Source organism: Uloborus diversus, unplaced genomic scaffold, assembly GCF_026930045.1.
Source record: "Uloborus diversus isolate 005 unplaced genomic scaffold, Udiv.v.3.1 scaffold_17, whole genome shotgun sequence".
NCBI lineage: Eukaryota > Metazoa > Arthropoda > Arachnida > Araneae > Uloboridae > Uloborus > Uloborus diversus.
Window position 1 is genome coordinate 499,866 of NW_026558318.1, and position 21,348 is coordinate 521,213.

The 21,348-nt window shown below is 37.2% G+C and overlaps 1 protein-coding gene across 1 annotated transcript in view; it reads right to left on the reverse strand.

Moving 5' to 3' along the window:
- LOC129233108 (doublecortin domain-containing protein 2-like) overlaps positions 1–8,873 on the reverse strand; it is a 66,059-nt gene extending 57,186 nt beyond the window's left edge. Inside the window, exons 1-3 of the mRNA XM_054867167.1 lie at positions 8,533–8,873; positions 3,951–4,002; positions 2,159–2,214 (exon numbers count right to left, since the gene is read on the reverse strand). Coding sequence (XP_054723142.1) covers positions 2,159–2,214; positions 3,951–4,002; positions 8,533–8,840 — 416 coding nt within the window. The 5' untranslated portion in view covers positions 8,841–8,873. The remainder of the gene's footprint in view (positions 1–2,158; positions 2,215–3,950; positions 4,003–8,532) is intronic.
- Positions 8,874–21,348: the final 12,475 nt, after the last annotated feature.

Below are 21,348 nucleotides of genomic sequence, written 5' to 3' on the forward strand. Positions count from 1 at the left end.
ACCTTGGCTTTTGATTTTGTCCCTCAAATAATCTGAAACTTTACCCAAACCCCCTCTAGAGCAATTTTCCTTTGTACTATTCTCACCCTCTCATTGCAGGTGAGAATGGTACAGCACATGTTTCAACGTTTTCGTATAGGTTTTGGTGATTTGTACTATACTCTACCTTTTTTAACGGGAGAGTTGTAGATGTAAATTATGCTGAAAATTGAACTTTGGAGAGTCAGGTAGGGGAGACCAGGGGTAGTTGTTAGTAGAGACGTACCGAGTACTCGGTAACTACTCGGTACTCAGCCTACTCGGCCAAATTCTGATCAGATACTCGGCCAATACCGAGTAGTTGCAAAAAATTGAATATTGTTCAAGGCAGATACTAAAATTTATATAAAAAAGAGCAAGCACTATATTCTGCAATCATTTACAATTAAAATTTATTAGTCAAATTTAAATTTTGAGAAAAATGAAATTTGTAATGCTTTAATGGAATAAGTCTTTATTTTAATGTCCCCAAAGTTAATAAAAAATTTTTACAAAAAATTATGCAAAAAAGGTAAGTACAGATAATATGGAATTTTTATATTAAAAATGGATTTTTGCAACAAACAAAAATTAGTTATAAAAATACCTTTGCTTAAAAAATAAAATTAAATAAAACAACATTAAAAGCACAGTGCAGGAACACTGCAGACATGTGTTTTGGGGTTACAAGGAATTTCTTTTTCAATGCCCAAAATGGGAGCTCGTGGATTTAAAGGCATCCGACAAAAGTCGGATCTTTTTGTTGTATGTCTTTACATTCTTTAGCTCACATGTTATGCACTGAAAAAGACGTTCCTTGTAACGGGGGGTCAGAAACACGTGTCTGCAGTGTTCCTGTACATTTGTTTAATCTGCTTTTAAAAATTATTTATGTTTGGCGGACTAGAACTATAATTGATTGGTATACGGTGAAACCCCTCCTAACGGACACCCCTCTTATGCGGACAATTTTTTAATTCCCCAGTTCCAATGCAAATAACATTATTAAACCCCTGTCCTGCGGACACCTCTCTATTGCGGATAAAAAAAAAATTGTTCGCATTAGAGGGATTTCAATGTAATTTGTTTTAATTCCAACTTGATTAATCATACCTTTTATTATTAGTTTTTGAAAATTAGGAAACTAAAAACGCATTTTGTCTATTTTTGATGATGTACGGAGAAAGGTCAAGTTTCGGGCGCTGCCCCCAAAATACTTTTTGAAAATAAAGCTTAGAAACCAAAATATTCCGTCATTATACATTGAGAAGTGAAGTTAGAAGAGGAGGGGCGCTCATCTCTAGCTCTTGAGCTGTCCAGCCTAAAAATGCACCTTTAGGTAACGTTTGCTTACACTAAAGGAAGTGTGAAGGTGCTTAGAATCCTTCCTTCATGGAAATATTTTGCCTTTGAGGCTCTAAAAATTCTATTTTAAACTATATTTATACATATTTTAGAAAGGGATGGAAGATTCGTGAGCTCCTCCAAAAACCTCCTTTTAAAGCTATCATCACGATATAAACTATGGAGGGAGGGGATCCTATCAAAAATCGTTTGTAACTGAAGTCCAAAAAAAATTCATTTAACCAAGTTAAGTGATAAGGGCTGGATAAGTTAGTTTCTGTTAACATTTTTTCCAAATAAAAGAATTAAAGTGCAATTTTTTGCTACATATCAAGACATTTGTGAAAACGCATGGGAAAATGGGGTTCTCCCCCTAGTTTTAAAATTAAAACCATAAAAACGAAAATTTAGGCTGTCTTTGGGCTTGTGAACAATAGGTATACTCTGAGAACAGCAGCATTTAGAGATCGTCCAAGTGTCTGTAGTTAGAATCAAGAAATGATGTAAAAGACGGAGAAAAATTTTGGAAATAAAATTTTTCTTTTGAAAATAGGGATATAATTTATCTCCCAATTAAGGCCTATACTTCTTTTTCAGTAAAACACATGTGTTAAATTTGTTATCTTCTCATAATATTTCTTTCTTTTTTTTTCTTAACAAAATTCCTACAATCAATTATTTTTCTAAAATTATACTACATTGCAGCATTTCAATCAGCTCAACTACAAATATCTAACACTCGAGCAGTAAAAATTATGCAACTTTTTTAAGCTGAAAATATGACTAAACTACTTACTTTAAAGACAAAGAATGATGGCACATAGGTTTGGCTCTGGACACCTTGAACTTGCTCTAAAATTAATTAACAACATATGAACTCGTGGAACAAAATGAAAATAGAAAATAATTTTTTCACAAAAAGATAATAAATATTTTTAAAATTTCAGAAAGTTCCCAGCACATAGAATTGCCATGACAATGAAGAAGAGACTTTTTCAATTTTAATATATTTTTAAAAACATCTACAAAAGTACACAACAATTTACCAGGCTTCAAACTAAAACCAAACCAAAAAATGGTATTTTGGTTGGAGTAAAACGGGAACTGAATTACAAAAAATTGAATACTGTTTAAAGCTTTGACGGCCGGCGTCAATATGGAGAGATAACATTTCCGGGCTTATTGGCCGTGGTCTAATTGGAGTAGAAATTCCAGACGTTTTGGCTTGTTTTGCTGCAGCCATCATCAGCGGTTTGAGTTTGGTGAGACTGATTCCTGGCTCCGGTATTTAAGCAAACTGCTGCTGGGCTGCTGGTCCTGATTATGAGGCGTTCTCAAGCCGCTGGTGGAATAAGGTTCCTGATTGGATGAGATTCAAGCCGCTGGGTGATCCTGGTACCAGATTGGATGGGATTCACAAGCCGTGGTGGCTACCGGTTTCTGATTGGATGGGACCACAGTATGTTTTAGACTGTTGTGGCGAGTGGATCTAAGGGCAGGGTGCCATGTTTTTGGTACATTGAAATTCTCCTCTTTTCTGTTGAAATTAAAGGGGTGTTTGAAAATTTCTATAGCTTTGCGATGAAGACGGGCAAAGTAATGAGATGTTGTAGCCAAGATGTCTGTGTCTTTAAATTTGATGTTGTGGACTCCTTCTTGTTGGCTGTGTTGATGGCTGCAGCAAAGCAAGCCAAAACGTCTGGAATTTCTACTCCAATTAGACTACGGCTAATAAGCCAGGAAATGTTATCTCCCCACACAAAAAATTGGTTTATTTCAGCTCGATATATACAATCATTTTGCTGCTGTAACCAACTTAACAACATTTTCTAATTTAACTTCAGCCACATAATTATCATCATTGACACTGTATGGCTGTGCAATGCATTGATGCACTGTAAAAGTGGGTGTATATCCCACATCATTAAACCGGCTAAGAATTTTTCTCTAAACTGATGCAGCCATGTCGCACTGACTACAAATTCAAGCACTGATGTACAGACCAGTCCAGGATCATATCCTATCCTTACGAATCTGTAATAAATCACTTTATTGTTTTTTATTATAAATAGAAAAATGCAAAATTTCTTACTCTTGTTGCCATGCCGGCTAATACATTGAAATCCAACTATTTCATATAAAATGCAATTTTTCACAGATTTATATATTTATATTTACTTATTTTTTTTTCAAAAAATTTAATTCACTTAATCTTTCAAAAAGTTTAAAATGGATCACTGTAGACAAACAAATAAGTGTTAATTAGGTTTCTTCAACGATGTGCAAAAAGTGTTTCTGTTATTTTTCGCTAAGCTATGAGGGCAAATCAAAAAGTCTTTGCGCTTATTTTTTTAGCCAAACTATAGCTGTGAAGACAAAGTAAACATATACATTCCCAGCAATGACTAATCAAGTGTATAAACTTGAGGGCATGGCTTTACTTTTAACTTCAGAAAAAATTACCCCCCCCCCCCCCAAGGATTTTTTCTCGCTACGCCACTGATAGTGTACCACGTGGAGGTCACCGATAAAAGGTAAACAAGATTATTACTTAATATAATTATTATCATGATTATTACATGACTCACTTTTGGTTTCCATGTATTTCTGTGCAGTTTTCTACTTCCCATGTCAGCATACCTAAAAGAGAAAAATAAAACAAACATATATTAAGGATTAATGTCCACGGCAAGACGTGAATTTCGCGAGACCGATCCCTCAGGAAAATCGACATTTTTTCCCGATTCCATTGACAGAGCGAGTCTGTTCCCAATGTTTAGCTTTTCTTTAACAAAAAAGATGGGTTCAAAAGTTTCTATTGCATCATAACGTATTACTTTTACCTCTCATTTTTTATCCGATCGAAAACTGCCGATCGATTCTGTCCATCTCGCCTCACTCTATTCTGTTTTCTTTCATTTTTCATTATTTAAAATTGGGACACGAGACCCGACCGCTCGTGAGTTGTATGCACTGGTGACATTTTGTAGTTCGGTTATGGTGTTTTTTTTAATTTTAACCCCATGCATCAAAACACGTTCACGCAGAGGTGTTGTGCCGAAGGAAAATGATTTGCGATCATGATGACGTGCATTTTCTTAAATCTCCCTCTGTGATGGAAGGAGGTCCACTAGGTCAAAAAAAGAAGTATCTGTGGACTGTGCCATTCAAATTTTTAGGGGAGGGGGTTAAAGGATATTTTTCTCTTATTTTAGAGGGCAGGAGGTTCTGTTGGGCTAAATGCCTTTATTTTTGGTTCTTGAAGGATTTCACCAATATTGTTTAAAAGAAAAATCATTTTGTGACTTACCTTTTGCCATTCCGAGAGAAAACCTTGCGCGGGGAATCCCATCCACCTGCCACCGACACTCAAATGTCCGAGTTTGAATCGGAAGTGTTCGGAAAAACATGTGGCGCGCTATGATTGGTTGCCGTCATTCGGCAGATGTCGGTAAATCTCCGAAAGAGCACGTGTCGATGACGTGATGAAATCATGTTGAGGCGTTAAGTGCTGAATGCCAAATTAAATAAGAATTGTGCAACCTGCAAGCTGTGTGATTACGGAGTAGTGTTGTTCTGGCAATATGCAAATCATGCAACGTCACATTGTTTCGGGAAAGGCCGAATCTGGCTATAAATACGCAGACCGGCCGTAGCTCGATCGCTACTTTTCTTCTACTCGTCTCCTCGTCTTGTGTTGTCTGTGTCTCGTGAATGTGTTCGTCAAATGTCATCATAAATTCTCGCTACTGGCCTCTTGGGTGAGGTCTGGTCTTTCTTGAAAAAGCACTGCTGATGTCTTAAGTTTGGAAAGCGCGTGCTGTGATGACGTCTACCAAAGTGAAAAGTTATAGTTTTCCCTGATGGGGGTTAATTGTTCTCCAATGAAAGAAGATCGTGTCCATCCTTGGTATGCCTTTTCCTTGATGTGGTGAACTGTTGCTCACGCGGTACGAACTGACCTGCCTGCAATTCGTGGAAATTGCCATGCCGTCCAACGACCGGTGAGGCGTCACCATAGAACATCAATAGGACTTTTGATCCATGCATGGACTTATTGTAAGATCTCTTTTTTTAATTTTTCTTCGGGGAACAAATCATTGTGTTGTAATCAATTTTTCAATATGTGTCAAATAAATGTTTTTCAGTGTAAGGAATGATTCATGTTTTATTTTCTTCGGGCAGACCACTACCTCAAAATTTTAGTTGGAAATGAGTTGCCTAATTTTCAGCTTAGCTGTAGGCCATTAATCTCAAATTATATCCAACAGGTTCTCGCTGACAGGGCTTAGGGTAACGACCCTAGTAATTCGACCTTTAAAAGTTTGTCCTTAAACTTACCTCTGTTTCCATTACTTAGAAAAAAATATTCTGTGCATCGATTGAGTTCAATAAAATCAAAAATATTTGAATTGATATTTTTATAAAAATAAAAATATAAAAAGTTACCATAATCGCCAATCATTGGCACCTGATACCCCAGTGTATGACACCTTGGAACAAGTTAATAGAACTCGAAAATCACTCAATTTTTCACTTTAAGATTACATACAAGTTTTATCATCATAAAAAACACAATTAATGTTATTTAAAGTAGGTAATTTTATATAAACTAAATGTCGACTCGTCGATAGTCAACCGTACACGTTTTTCGACTTCACTCTATGACCTGGGCAGCCAGAGGACAGACGAGGACTTACCCAAAAACATACAATACAATTAGTAGTGTCACCCGAAGCTAGATCTTCCAAGAATTTGACCTCGTGACCAGTGGCGAATCCATGGGGGCGGCAATGAGGCTGCAGCCGCCCCCTATATTATTTTGGAACAAATCTGATATACCCCCCTCTTGGCAACTTTTTCCTGTTGGCGCCAAAAAAGCGTCACCAAGAAAACTATGTATGACGTCATATGTCATACATCGTTCTTAGCGATGCTTTTTTAGCGCCAACAGGAAAAATTCAAATTATGTCATTAATTATTTAATGAAATTAATGCATTAATTTTTTTCCGTTGTTTCTCCGGGATACGAGCCCTCGGTCTCATAGTACTTTCGTAATGAGACCTCGGCTGCCTCGGTCTCATTACGAAAGTACTATAAGACCTCGGGCTCGCCAGTTATCCCTCCGACTTTTAATATACATCACAGTCGGATATAAGTCACAGATCTCCTCCGTTCAGTATACAATAAAGTCACAGATTTTATGTGAAATTAACACCATTTTTGTGCTACAAAAATGCCAACCAGACCAAAATACAAACTACCAGAAACACACTAAAAACACAATAATTCAAAATATGTTCACTTACCTTTTTTACTTTTCTTTTACTTCCTCACGTGAGGCAGTGCACATATGTTCCGCTCTTAGGGAAATTATCCCATTTTTTAGTATCATTACTTTACAAAAATATTTAAATTATGTTTGTTTTGACAAAAAAAATTCCAAAAAAAACAACCTTATTTTACTTGTATTTTGTACTCCACCCAATTAATTTCGCGAATTATTTCCAAAAACTTTACAAACATATCCTCATTTTTGTATTCACAATTTTTCATTCAAAAATTTCAATTGATACATTTGGACAACATCACAAACCGAACTCATAATTAAAATAGAAAATTCAACTAAATTAACATTAAAAAACAACAAGAAAAAGAATACTCTAAAATAAAGTTTGAATTGAAACTTTATTTTAGAGTATTCAACTTAAAATCTCCCTAAGAGTGGAACATATGAGCACCTACCTCCTACCATACACACACGTGCAAAAAGACAGACTTTGAGAAACTACTTTCCAGCGTTCAAGTTGCAAAACCAGGGTTGCCAAGTTATCGCCTTATTGGCGATTTTCGTATCGAGCGAAAAATTAAAATCTCGCCAAGAGGGGGGCATATCAGAGGAGAGCCGTTTGTTTATGGTATTTAAAACAACAAAACATTCTCATTGTTTCCCAGCATTTTTTTTCCTTTTTTCTAGTTTGTCTGAAAATAATAAAATCTTCTTCAAAATGCTACTCCTACGACCCCCCCCCCCCCCGGTGCCAATACCATTACGGAGCATTTCAAACTTTTGTTTCGAGATCTTCAGTTTCGCAAAATTTCCAGAAAAAGCCCCCGAACATTATCGCTTATTCTATCAACATTGCTTAAAATTGCGTCGCAGAAACTCGGGTTGGTTTTGTTTCAGTTTTAAAAGGGCCCTAATTTTACCAAATATGGTCGTACAACTGCGTTTTTGAGACTCCAGTTTCAGAAAAAATGCGTGCAAGAGTCCTCGAATCGCCTTCCTTTAATATCATCAAAAATTAGGTTCATCAAACAAAACTAACTAAAAATTTAAGTAGAATAACATTTGAACCACTCCTCCTAATATCTGAGAATACTGCTTAAAGTTTTAGAACTTTTTAGGAAAATCCAGGGGTTAGCATCAGAATCCTCTCCTCGTAAAAATCTTCAAAGTTAATCTGCAATTGCGTTTTTGGAACTTCAATTTCAAAAATTTGAAAGGGAGATTAAAAATAAATTTTAATCTATTTTTCAAGAAAAAAAAAAACGATAAGGGAGAGTCTCCGAGCCGTATTCCTTGCCATAATGTCAATAAATATGGTCTATAATCGCGTTCCACGCCTTTAATTTCTACAAATTTCCGCGGAGCCAAAGACTGTCTAAAATTCTGTTTTCAGTATTAAAAATTTCAAAATTTTCCGGGGGAGGAACCCCGGCACCCTTATCAGATTAGATTATTTTTCCACATGTCTCCCTTAAAACTTATTTTCTAGTTGCAGCACTGTTTTGCACTCACAGTTTAAAATTATTATTTAAGTAAGTATATATTTTTTAACTATACAAGTTTGATCCAGACAAACATGAGCCGAATAAAAACTAGGCATGTCTACTGTATATAAAATATACAATAATAGAATTGGTAATATCACTTGAAAACACATCTTCTGAGTTTTTGGATCCCCCCCCCCCCCCACTTCCCACACACACCGCTATGCCCCTCATTGTAGCCGTTAATGAATTATTTGAGCCACTGTTGTGTTTTTCTGACAGTGCAGGTAAGAACGAAAAAACATTGAACCCCTCCCTTTAAGAAATTCTGGACACGGGCCTGTCTGGTCACATTAGTAAAATGACATGAATAGGGCAAAAGAATAGGACCTCACCCGGATTCCAACTTCTTAAACCTTTCGTTACCAGCCACGACGTATTTCTGCTTGGGCAAGAGCTCTTGTAAGGTCCGGACAGAATGGCCGTTCTCGGGGGTGTAGATGTTCCGGACGGCCCCGAAGCTGGGCCGCAGACGATCCGTCAGATAATTCAAGAACATTTCCAAGTTGCGATAATATCTGCTATTAATGACGCACCTGCACCCCCCGAAATACTCATCGCCGTTCACGTAGATCTGAATCCATTTCGTCTCGGGGAGGTCCATCACATGGCTGCCGTTCTTCGCTTTCTTCGAGTCGGACATGACGTATTTATTTAGGATTGGATTCTTTTTCGAAATTTGGAAGAGGCATAGCCATTCTTGGACCGCTTGCAGCAAAACGTTGACATCATTTTACCCTTCACTGGATATCCGGACGCGGAAACCATTCACACGCGTCGTTGCTATGGCGACGGCGCTGGCGTTTTCATTTATTTTATGGTTGCGTTCGACGAAACTCACCGGTCTACCGGTAAGTAACCAGTTACTAACCGCGACGTTCTATGAACAACCGGTTACCATAGCGGTTACCATTCTAAGCAGTTGATTGGTTGATTGGAGCACGTGATCATTAGCTGTCACGTAATTAACTAACCGGTCGCTCCCGGTCGTGCTCGTCGAACGCACTCCTATTTTATTACTTTTAATACATTCCTTTTATTAAGTGAAGAATTACTTAGAATATAAAAATCATATTCTATTCTATTCAGAGTCACAACTGACTACAACTGTATTTATGTCGAGGACTGCATACTAAGTGCCTTGCCTCCATTATTTTATACACCGATAGATAGCAGCACCATCACCGGATCGAACAGTTAATGAGAATTTAGAACTAGTCCAAGAGCTAATAGCTACCTGGTGCTAGCACCCCCAGAGGTATCGTTTCACTTGGAGGACATTGAGACCACGAGCCTATTTAACGTCGCCCAGTCCCCTTTAAAGACGACGGTGGGTCTTCGACCAACGAGGTTCGAACCCAGGACCCTCCGGCCCCGAATCCGGCACTCTACCGATCGGGCTACCACGGCCCTTATTTTATTACTTTTGACACATTCCTTTTATTAAGAGAAGAATTACTTAAAATATAAAAATACACTCATTTGCAACATGTGAGGAATTCTGCACTCGCAATGATAATTAGAAAAGAGAAGCGCTCACTTAGACCATGGAGGAAGAATCCCGAGGTCTGTAGGCGCCTCTAGAGTCCCTAGGGACTCTAGAAGCCTCTGCCGCCGATTGGATTTCCCCCTAAATTTAGGGGTAAAATTTTAGAATGGGATTATTTTAGGGGGTAAAATTTTTAGGGGTAAATTTAAAGGTTTTAGTTTTAGGGTTTATCAGGTAAATTGTTTTTCTGTTACTTTTGGAAATGTAATTTTTCGATTGTTTCATTTATTTTTTTACTCACATACATTTTTTGAGCCTTTATAGCCCATGGTTTTGATCAGAAATGACATAAAAATACTTTATATTGTATTCCTAATTCAGCAGCGAAAAATAGAAATGGTCACGTGACCTTTTAATCCCATGTGTGACGTCACAGTCAAAGGATCACGTGACTTTCTGACGTCATTCAGGGGTTTTATGAGTTCAGTTTAGGGGGAAACGTTTTTAACAGTGGGCAACCCTGGCGGTGGAAAGCGCTCATTCTTCAGCGCAGTAAAGAAAGGGCGTCGTGAGATTCGAGTCCCACCGACCGACTGACGTCCCCTGTCAGTGCACAACTGTTTAGAAAAAGTGTTCTAGAGGTTTTGCCAAGGTATAACTATGGTGCCTAGAAGGAGTAGTGTTCCGATCGGCCAATGATTGTATGTTACAAATAGAGTCCCTACGTTTTCACATAGGGACTCTAGTTATAAATATCGCCCTACAAATGAGGAAACCACGAGAGGGCGCGCAAGAACACTTGTTTTTATAGATCATTGAAATTGTTTGTAAATGGCTACAAATAGTAAAAAGAAAAGTGCGATAGGACATGCTTTGGGGTAGAGTGTCGGACTCGGGGCCGGAGGGTCCTGGGTTCGAGCCTCGATAGTCGAAGATCCATCGTCGTTATTAAAGGGGACTGTTAGAAGTTAAATATGCTCGTGGTCTCAATGTCCTCCAAGTGAAACGATACCTCTGGGGGTGCTAGCACCAGGTAGCTGTTAGCTCCTGGACTAGTTCTAAATTCTCATTAACTGCTCGATCCGGTGATGGTGCTGCCACCTATCGGTATAAAAAAATAATGGAGGCAAGGCACTTAGTATGCCGTCCTCGACATAAATACAGTTGTAGTCAGTTGTGACTCTGAATAGGAATAGAAATAGGAATATTAGAGTAGGGACTCTAACAAATATCGCCCTCCAAAAGAGGAAACCGCAAGAGGGCGCGCAAGTTCCCGCCGGTGTTGATATTTTGAATTGTGTACGCGAAAGTATGCCGTAACACTTGTTTTTATAGAACATTGAAATTGTTTGTAAATGGCTACAAATAGTAAAAAGAAATAGTGCGATAGGACATGCTTTGTTCCTGGATGTACGAGTGGTTACAGTGGTTAAATTATTTTCAGTTTCAATTATTTATGATTCTATCATTTGTTTCAAATGTCATGGCTACAATGAACTTCAAAAAGAAAATCAAAATTATTTAACTTTCATTATATCAAATTCATTTTCAAAAAAAAAAAAAAAATGGGGTATGGTTTCAAATCAGAGGCGGCGATTGGGGCTCCTAAAGGGGGGAGGGCTGCAAAAAATTTTTTTTAAAAAGGCAGCAAAAAATTTAAAAAAAAAAGAGAAAAAAGTACTAAATTGTTAGGGTTTGTTTTGAGAGCAGATAAGTGGAAATTGATGAAAATCTAACAACTTAACTCACATTTTTCTTAATGTTTTGATGAATTATGTACACAATAACATCCCTCGAAGAAACTTAGACATGAATTACACTTGCATTATTTATCCCGAAGTATTTTGAGATGTCACAAACACTTGGTAATAAACTTCATAACACAAAGTATGGCTTGTTTAAATAAAATAATTGATTTACTAATATCTAAACAATGAATACATCAACTAAAAGTTACTGTTTGTGCTAAATAATGTTTCTAGTAAACCAAATAATTATGTTCTGAAAAGTTTGACATTGTTGCTTTTTTTGTAATTTCTGAATTTCTGGTTTTGGTTGTATAGTTGGAAAATAAAATAAATTTCTCATAAAAAGTGGGGGGGGGGGGCTGCCCCCCGAATCGCCGCTACTGCTTCAAATTAGTATATATATGCAAGTGTGGCATAATATTTATTGTTCGTGAAATGTTAGTTCCAAGAAAGGTCTGTCTCCCTAATCCTGCAAACAGTTTTTATATTTTAGCTTTGTATATTCACTTTTTTTTACTTGTGAATTACACAAGGCAACCAAATGAGCAATCAAAATAAAAACAAAAATGTTTTCAACAAGTTAGAGAGCAATGTAAATGTGCTAATTGTTTATTTTAAAAGAGATTTTAGCTAATTGTATTAAATGTGTAAAAAAAATCATTTTAATGTATAAATTTCAATCATCTATTTCTGAGTAAAGTTCATTTCTTCCCTCTGCGTCAATATATAATTGTTCAAATTTTACTTTTAAAGAACTGTTTCATTTTTATCGTATTCAAACATCGAGATATTTACTTTGTAAAATAGTTTTTCAATAAAATAATTTGCATGTACTGTATCACCTTGTACTGATACAAATAATTTGTCTCATTTGTAAAATAATAAAATTTGTTATTTTTTTCGTGGGAAAATTGTAACGGATCCGGCGCGACTTCCAACTTTCTTGAAAGGACGACACAGTTCTTGATTAAAAGCACAGGATATTTACTTACACTATGTACAGGAAAGACCGTCAACAACTGCTAAATGAACCATCAGCGATTAAGCAAATATCACACCACACCGTAAACTCAAGGGTTACACACGTATTTACTTCGAAATACGAAAAACAACACAGTGAAATGCCTCGCAATAATCAGAGCTAATACACTCTCAGTACAAATTCTCAATCGAAACTAACTCGAAACTGAACTTTTTATCCAGCATAACGGCTTTTATACACACCGAAAAGAGAGCTCTCAAATATTCCACAAGATTCCAAATGCTTCTCGAAAATAGTTTACCGTTATTTTATTTCTTCTTTTTATTCATTCACGAATCTTATCAATGAGAAATAGGGGACCATATGCTTCAACCGAATGTATAGGGGCAGTATATTCATCACGGGAAACTATTTACAGGTTACGTTACTACAATAATTACTATTTACAGAATTTGTAACAATATTATTAGCAATGAGTCTTGTTTATTCAAAATGTTTGAATATTTTGTCCAAATACATACAAGTTCTGTTTGTTTTTATTAACGCTTTTGCTGCATAAAGTATCTTCATTTCTTGTGTACATCGTTTTAAATATCCAGTAACTATGTTCTTTAATTAGTTATTCAAAATTGTTGTTCTTTATGTTTGACGTGAAAAAAAAAGGAGCAAAACTGAATAACTGCTACGCAAATCATAATATAGTTAACTTATTATTAAAAAATATGTTTTTTTTTTTTTTTTTGCCTGAAAACATTTTTGGGGCATTAATTCCCTATTTAAACAAATTTGTAAATATGTATTACTATAATTGTACATTAGTAATATTCTTCGAATTTTTCATCTTTAATTTACTAATCAGGGGTTCCTAGAGTCCCTATATGAAAACTGGACTATAGGGGTGCCCACCTAGGAGGGTGGGTCATGGCGCAGACTGTGCCATTGAAATTTTTTTTTTTGGGGGGGGGAGGAATGTTTTGAGGGGTATTTTTCTCATTTGGGGGGGGGGGTCCTCGATATTGAGGGGGTGCGCCCTTGCCCTTTGGGAGTGTGGGCACCCCTATACTAACCATTGAGAAGGAATACTAATGGAGGGCGAGCGACAGCAAATGTGTGAGTCAGATAAGCTTGAAAAACATTTCTCCCAGGTCAGGTGACTAGCTCGGCTGGGAAGTTGTCGCGTTTTGGCACGCAATCGCTCTTTTGGCGTTAAATATTTATTAGACGACGACGCTAATTATAAAGTCGGGGCTACAAAACAGGGCTGCGGAGTTGTAGCAAAAATAACAAACTATGGTTCCGACTCCTTTACCCAAAATACAGTCCGACTCCGATTTCGGCTCGGAGTTTCAAAACAATCGGACTCCGACGCTTTGCATCAAAATCAGTCCGACTCCGACTCCGCAGCCCTGCTACAAATTTAGAGTTGCGGAGTCGGAAGAAAAAAGACCGACTCCTGGAATTTAGAGCATTTGACTCCGACTCTTTTTCTCCAAAATCAGTCCGACTCTGACTCCGCTGCCTTGCCACTAATTATGTTTGCAGAGTCAGGAGAAAAATGACCGACCCTAACTTTAGAGAATTTTAGAGCCTTCGACTCCGACTCCTTTACGCTTAAACGCAGTTCAACTTTGACCCTTGCAGTTTTGAGACTTAGACTCCCGACTCCGACTCTTTCACTCCAAAATCAGTCCGACTCTGACTCTGAATTTTAGAGTCTTAGACACCGACTCCGACTCCTTTATCCAAAAAGCAGTCAGACTCAGATTTCGACTCGGAGTTTCAAAATCTTCGACCTTTGACTCCTACTCTTTAACTCCAAAATGAGTCCGACTCCGGCTACGCAGCCCTGTAAAATTAATGTTGTGGAGTCAGAAGAAAAAAGACCGACCCCGACTCAGGGAATTTTAAAGCCTCCGACTCTGACTCCTTTACCCCAAAAGCAGTCTGACTCAGATTTTGAAGCGGAGTTTCAAAACATTCGACCTTTGACTCTGACTCTTTTGCTCCAAAATCAGTCCGACTCCGAGTCCGGGAATTTTGGAGCCTTCGACTCGGACTCCGACTCTTTTTCTCCAAAATTAGTATATATATATATATATATATATATATGTGTGTGTGTGTTAAGTGTGTTACACTGTTACTGTGCTCTTTCTATAATAGATTTAATAGAAAACTCAGCCAATCACGAAGCCTTCCCCGGTTGAAAGCGAAAAGAAACTTCGTCACAAAGTAATATCCGCATAGGATAATAAAGTACACATAATATTGTGCTTTTGCTATGGATTGAAAGAGGTTGAAAAATTCATCTTCAAGTTATGCTCGAAAATGAAAACTAATACTTGGAGGTAAAACGTAAAAGAAAAATTCAATTATAAAAAACTTTCAAGCTGTCTTTCCTTTCATGTAAAATACTAAAGTAGTGCGCTCTTTTGCTATAGTAAAGCAATACAAACCTAAACCTTCAAAATCATCATTTTTCTTCTATGACAATAATTTTCATAGAAGACTTAGAAAAATACAGTACAATTATTGTACTGTATTTCTAAGCCAAGCATTCCTCAGATCGATACTCTAATGTTTACGTTATTGTATGTTTTCTTCAATAAGAATAAAACCAACTTGTGTTTAAACAACTTTTTCGGGCTTTATTTGTGCATCGTAGTTTTTTTTTTCTTTCTTTTAATAATAATAATAAAAAAAAAACATGGATAATCAAGCTTTCCTTATTAATGTAACAGTTCTGACTTGTAGCTTCTCCGTCGATTCGTACTGTGATTGTTAGATAGCGAGTCTCGTAAAGCATTGTTTTATGTAGTTAGTGTACCATGTCAGGCGATATGGCTTGACGTTAGTTTTTCGACCGTTTTGATTGACAGGTAGAGAGTCGCGCGAACCATTTCTTTGTGTTTAGTTGAAATATGAACATTTTCACATTTTTATGATTTTTCTGTTTCTTGCAGAAGATAAATCTTTTTGTATACCAAAGATTCGCCTCCTCATCCCAATTCTCATTCTAAACGAGCTGATGTGTGCATCACATGACTTCCTTTTACTCCAATTTAATGTCATTTTCTCATGTCATGGCAGTTTTGATATGATTCAATAGTTTACTCTCTAAATATCACCAACAATGGCCAAATTGAAACCAGATTTTAAAAAAAAAATTTAAAAACGCCAAACTTGTCGCCAAGTTGGCGACAAAACTTGGTTACCAAAAGACTGGCGATATATTGCCAAGTATCCGCCAAATTATAACACCACTTGAGTTTACATCGAAATTAGCAATGATTTTCCCCCAAAAAAGGGGCAAAAGACCCCCTTTGGAGCATCCGAATGCAACCAAAAAGGAAGGTGCACAACTAGACTCCACTAGGAGTCCACATAGCAAATTTCAACTTTCTATTACATTCCGTTCTTGAGTTATGCGACATACATACACACATACGCACACACATACGTACATACAGACGTCACGAGAAAACGCGTTGTAATTAACTCGGGGATCGTCAAAATGGATATTTCGGGTGTCTGTTCGTTCCTAGGCACATATCCACGTGTGGTCGGGTTGAAAAAAAAAAAAAACCTCAACATTCATTTGGGGCTGAGCAAAATGGAAATGAAGGCCGATTTTTGGGTAAAAATGTTTTCGCGAATACAATACTTCCTTTTTTGTAAAAGGAAGTAAAAATAAAAACCATGCATACACAGACACAAAAATGTGACAACAAAACCTTCACTGCTTGTTATAAAATTGTATCACCCTCAAAAGTAAGGCTAAACATTTTCTAAATGTTACTTGAAATGACCTCATGAATGCAACAGTGACAAATCGGAAACATACTCGTATATGCACAAGAATGTCATTGCTGTCGCAACAACTGTAAAATCAACTTTATCTGGCTCTCTAGATTCACTCTTAGCGATCTTCTAGTTTTTTTTTTTTTTTGAGCAATCACGATTGCTTATTGTTCTCACTTGACTGTTTTGATGTGCTATCATTTTATTTTCCCGCCAGCACCCTCTGCAGCACCACCGTCGACCGGCCTTACGTTGCTGCTCCTATAGCGAAAGCCGTCTCCAGGTTGTGTCATTATCCTACAATTACACGTATACATACACGCACCTACACACACAAACACATACACACACATACATGCACCTACACACACACACACAAACACATACACACACATACATGCACCTACACACACACACACACAAACACATACACACACATACATGCACCTACACACGCACACAAACACATACACATACACACACACGCATACATACAGACACCTACACATACACACCTACACACAACTACCCGCACACTCATGCCTGCACACAAACACACATACACATACCCCCACACACATATACTCCGCCCCCCCCACACAAACACACACGCCTACACACACACACCTACACACACACACAAACACATACACACATACATGCACCTACACACACAAACACATACACATACACACACACGCATACATACAGACACCTACACATACACACCTACACACAACTACCCGCACACTCATGCCTGCACACAAACACACATACACATACCCCCACACACATATACTCCGCCCCCCCCACACAAACACACACGCCTACACACACACACCTACACACACACACAAACACATACACACATACATGCACCTACACACACAAACACATACACATACACACACACGCATACATACAGACACCTACACATACACACCTACACACAACTACCCGCACACTCATGCCTGCACACAAACACACATACACATACCCCCACACACATATACTCCGCCCCCCCACACAAACACACACGCCTACACACACACACCTACACACACACACAAACACATACACACATACATGCACCTACACACACAAACACATACACATACACACACACGCATACATACAGACACCTACACATACACACCTACACACAACTACCCGCACACTCATGCCTGCACACAAACACACATACACATACCCCCACACACATATACTCCGCCCCCCCACACAAACACACACGCCTACACACACACACCTACACACACACACAAACACATACACACATACATGCACCTACACACACAAACACATACACATACACACACACGCATACATACAGACACCTACACATACACACCTACACACAACTACCCGCACACTCATGCCTGCACACAAACACACATACACATACCCCCACACACATATACTCCGCCCCCCCCACACAAACACACACGCCTACACACACACACCTACACACACACACAAACACATACACACATACATGCACCTACACACACAAACACATACACATACACACACACGCATACATACAGACACCTACACATACACACCTACACACAACTACCCGCACACTCATGCCTGCACACAAACACACATACACATACCCCCCACACACATATACTCCGCCCCCCCACACAAACACACACGCCTACACACACACACACACACACACACACACTCGTGATTGCGAAAAACATAATTTGAATTCAAGATGTCAAAATTCAAATTAACTTTTTTTTTTTTTTTGAGTGTACTTTTTATCACTTCACCACTTTGAGTAAAAACTGAAATTAGTCTATCGTACCTAAAATAATTTCATGAGAAACGACAACAGGTTGAATTTTATTATTTTTATTGATTCATCAATATTGACCAATAAATTGATGCAACCTGCATCATGAAATTTCCAACTAATTTTTAAAATAATTTTTATTTAACGAAAAACACAAATATAGAAACTTTGAAAACTTTAAAGAATGGTTTATTCACGAAAGTATTAGAAATAAATATTTTTAAAAATCGTGCGATTTTTCTAATAAATGAACAAAAAAAAAAAAAAAAAAAAAGGCCCGAAGCTGGGAGAAAAGACTTTTGCGGACTTGGAAATTTTACTTTAAGCCTTGGATTTACAGCCTTTTAAATAAAATGATTTTAGTATTTTTATTTCGACACTTATTCATTAGGAGTTGCTCGGTGATTAATTTTCCGGCGTGAAACAGACATATTCGGAAGTAAGTCGGTTCCTTTGTGCCGGGGAATAACAGGAAATATCCAAAGTTGTTTAGCACAAATACACAGATTTCAGAATACACGTGTTTCGGGGTTTCAAGGAACCCCTTTTTCAATTCAAAGGTGTGAGCTTCTAGATGTAAAGACACCCAATAAAAGCAATGAAAATGGACAGCAGACAGTTTAAATATCAAAATAAGCAATAACAAAAGCAAAACAAGACAAAACGGAACTCAAAGTCAAGATTTATTGCATGATTCCCTCCCAGAGAAAACCGTTAAGCAATTAATTTCAGTAAAAAGACCCATAAAATACATGTTGCAGTCAAAATGAAACCGCTTATTAATAAATTAGCAATAAATTTAAGTCCGAAAAAATTTTACTACACTGTTAAAAATTTTCCGGAAAATTTACGGTAATTGTTACTGGCATCCATGTTGCCAGTAACTATTACCGTAAAAATCAAATGTTACTGTAAAATTTTACGGTTTCCTCGGTAGGCTACAGCAACCAATTGGCGCTGGGAACGCTTATTTTTCCGGTATAAATTACCGTAGAATTCAGCAATGCGTTAAGTCCACCATTTTACCCTAACAATTACCAGAAAATCTTCCTGAATTTTTAACAGTGTCCGAATCAACTGCCACATTTAGCGAATGGAAGAATAAACATAATTCAGGAAAACAGAAAGAAGTTGGAAAACAACAAAAAGTTAAGCAAGTACAAAATAAAACATAAAATGGAAACGTAAAGTCAGGAAAAAAATACCAAAGAAAGACATTACCATAACCACCTACAACGCAACGGATAAAAAATGTGAGATCAAAGAAGAGGGGCGATTTGTACTAAAACAACGTTGGATATTTCCTGGTACAGTGAAACCTGTGTAAGTTGACCGCTTGCGGTGCAGTACTTTGGTGGTCAACTTAGACAGGTGGTCAACGTATAGAGGGTACAGGGTAGTACTGAAAACTTTTTTTTGTCATTTCTTGCCCCATGCATTCATTTTTTAACTAATTGGAATATTTAAAACTCACTTTCATTGTTTAACATTACTTCAAAACAATAAGAAAAAATATTATTTAAATATTTTTAGAGATTACCAGAATGACGTGTAAGGTATCATACAAATTTAAAATTTCTGTAAAGCGATCAAAAAAAAAAAAAAAAAAAAAAAAAATTGTCTCATTGCTTATGAAAATCTACTTACTTGAAATTAACAATTCCTAAAAATTCATAACAAGTTAAAAGTGACTCAAATTCTTCATTTGATTTTTTCTTGTACATTTGTAACCGTGGTAATCTACTTATCAACAAAATAACTCCTTATTCAAGTTAGGCGCATTACTTAAGATTAGCCCAATGTTTTTCGATGGAAACATAAATATTTATAGGTTTTTTCTTAAATGTCTATTTGCTTATTTGACGCATAACTGAATAAACTTTTAGTACAATCTAGTGCTTTTGCCAAGTGGTCAACTTACAAAGGGTTTTTTTACAATACTCCAAACCAAAGCTGGTGTATATTAGTGGTCAAGATAGACAGGTGGTCAATATAGAGAGGTGGTCAAGTTACAGAGGTTTTCCTCCATTATGTAGGATAGGACTAATTCCGTTCCTGACAAAAGTGGTCAACTTAGACAGGTGGTCAACTTACAAAGGTGGTCAACTTTAAAGGTTTTACTGTATTCGGAAGTATTCGAAAAGGATCGACTTAAATTAAATTATCCAGTGTGATTATCCAGTGGACTTTGCTCATAAGAGTAATCCTTTAAAGAACTGAAAATGTACTTGGTAGTACAACACTCTAAGTTTTTCAAGCTGACCGTAATTAATTTACTAATTACAGTAGGCGCGGCTTAATGTGATCACGGTTAATATTATCATTCGCTTAATGTTATCAGAATCACGAAGTCCCGGAACACTTGTATGCCAACACACGTTAAAAGAGTCGGATATTGTAATGAGCGTCTTCGTTTATTGTTATCACTTTTTCATAAACTTTCAATTCCCCCCCCCCTTTATGTTCCTCAATTAACAGAAATACACAAGCAAACCCTGACGAGACTCACTTTCTGTGTAGCATTTTGTGGTTTTCAAAAACAGTTCAAAATTTTTCTTGGAATGAAGCTACAGAAAGTTCGCCCCCCTCCCCAGGTGACCACAGACTCCCACAAGAAAACTTTCTTTTGCACCTAAAAAAATTCAGTCGCTGGACATGTTGCAGGCATTGATGTAGGACCTCCATTGTTGCCATTACTTTGTAAACTGTTAAAGAATTGTGTCGAGATTGAAAACAAAGCGAATTTAAGTTAAAATTTAAACAACAAGCAAAACTATGCTGGAAAAGATAGAAAAGCTGAGTGTGCTTTGAAGTTGGTTTACGAATGTCAGGGAAAACGGTCCTATTTTACTTCACCTATTACTATGTGATTAAAAACTGCATAATTTAGCTTTAATTTTTTTATAATTTAGATATTTCCATTCTGTTAATTTAATAATTTATAATTTAAAACTGCTTTCAGTTGAGTCATTGTGATTTTAATTTGAGGTTGCCAAAATAAATGCACCTTAATTGGGAAAAAAAAAAAAACATTATTTTGTGTCTCCTGGCTTCTTTTCGGTTATTGTTATCAGTCGGTTAGTGTTATCGAATTATATTTGTCCCAAAGTGATCATATTAAGCGGCGCCTACTGTAAGTACCAAGCTTGCTTGAGAACTAAACTTCCACGTTCGGCTGACCATCTAACCGTAACATCTGCCTAGCACCCAGAGCCCTTGGTCAGGAAGGCTGAGATAGGCACAGTAGACCTTGGCCCCCCATGGGCTGTCGTGTCACTGAGTTTGGTTTTGTTTTTTGCATTTTGCTGA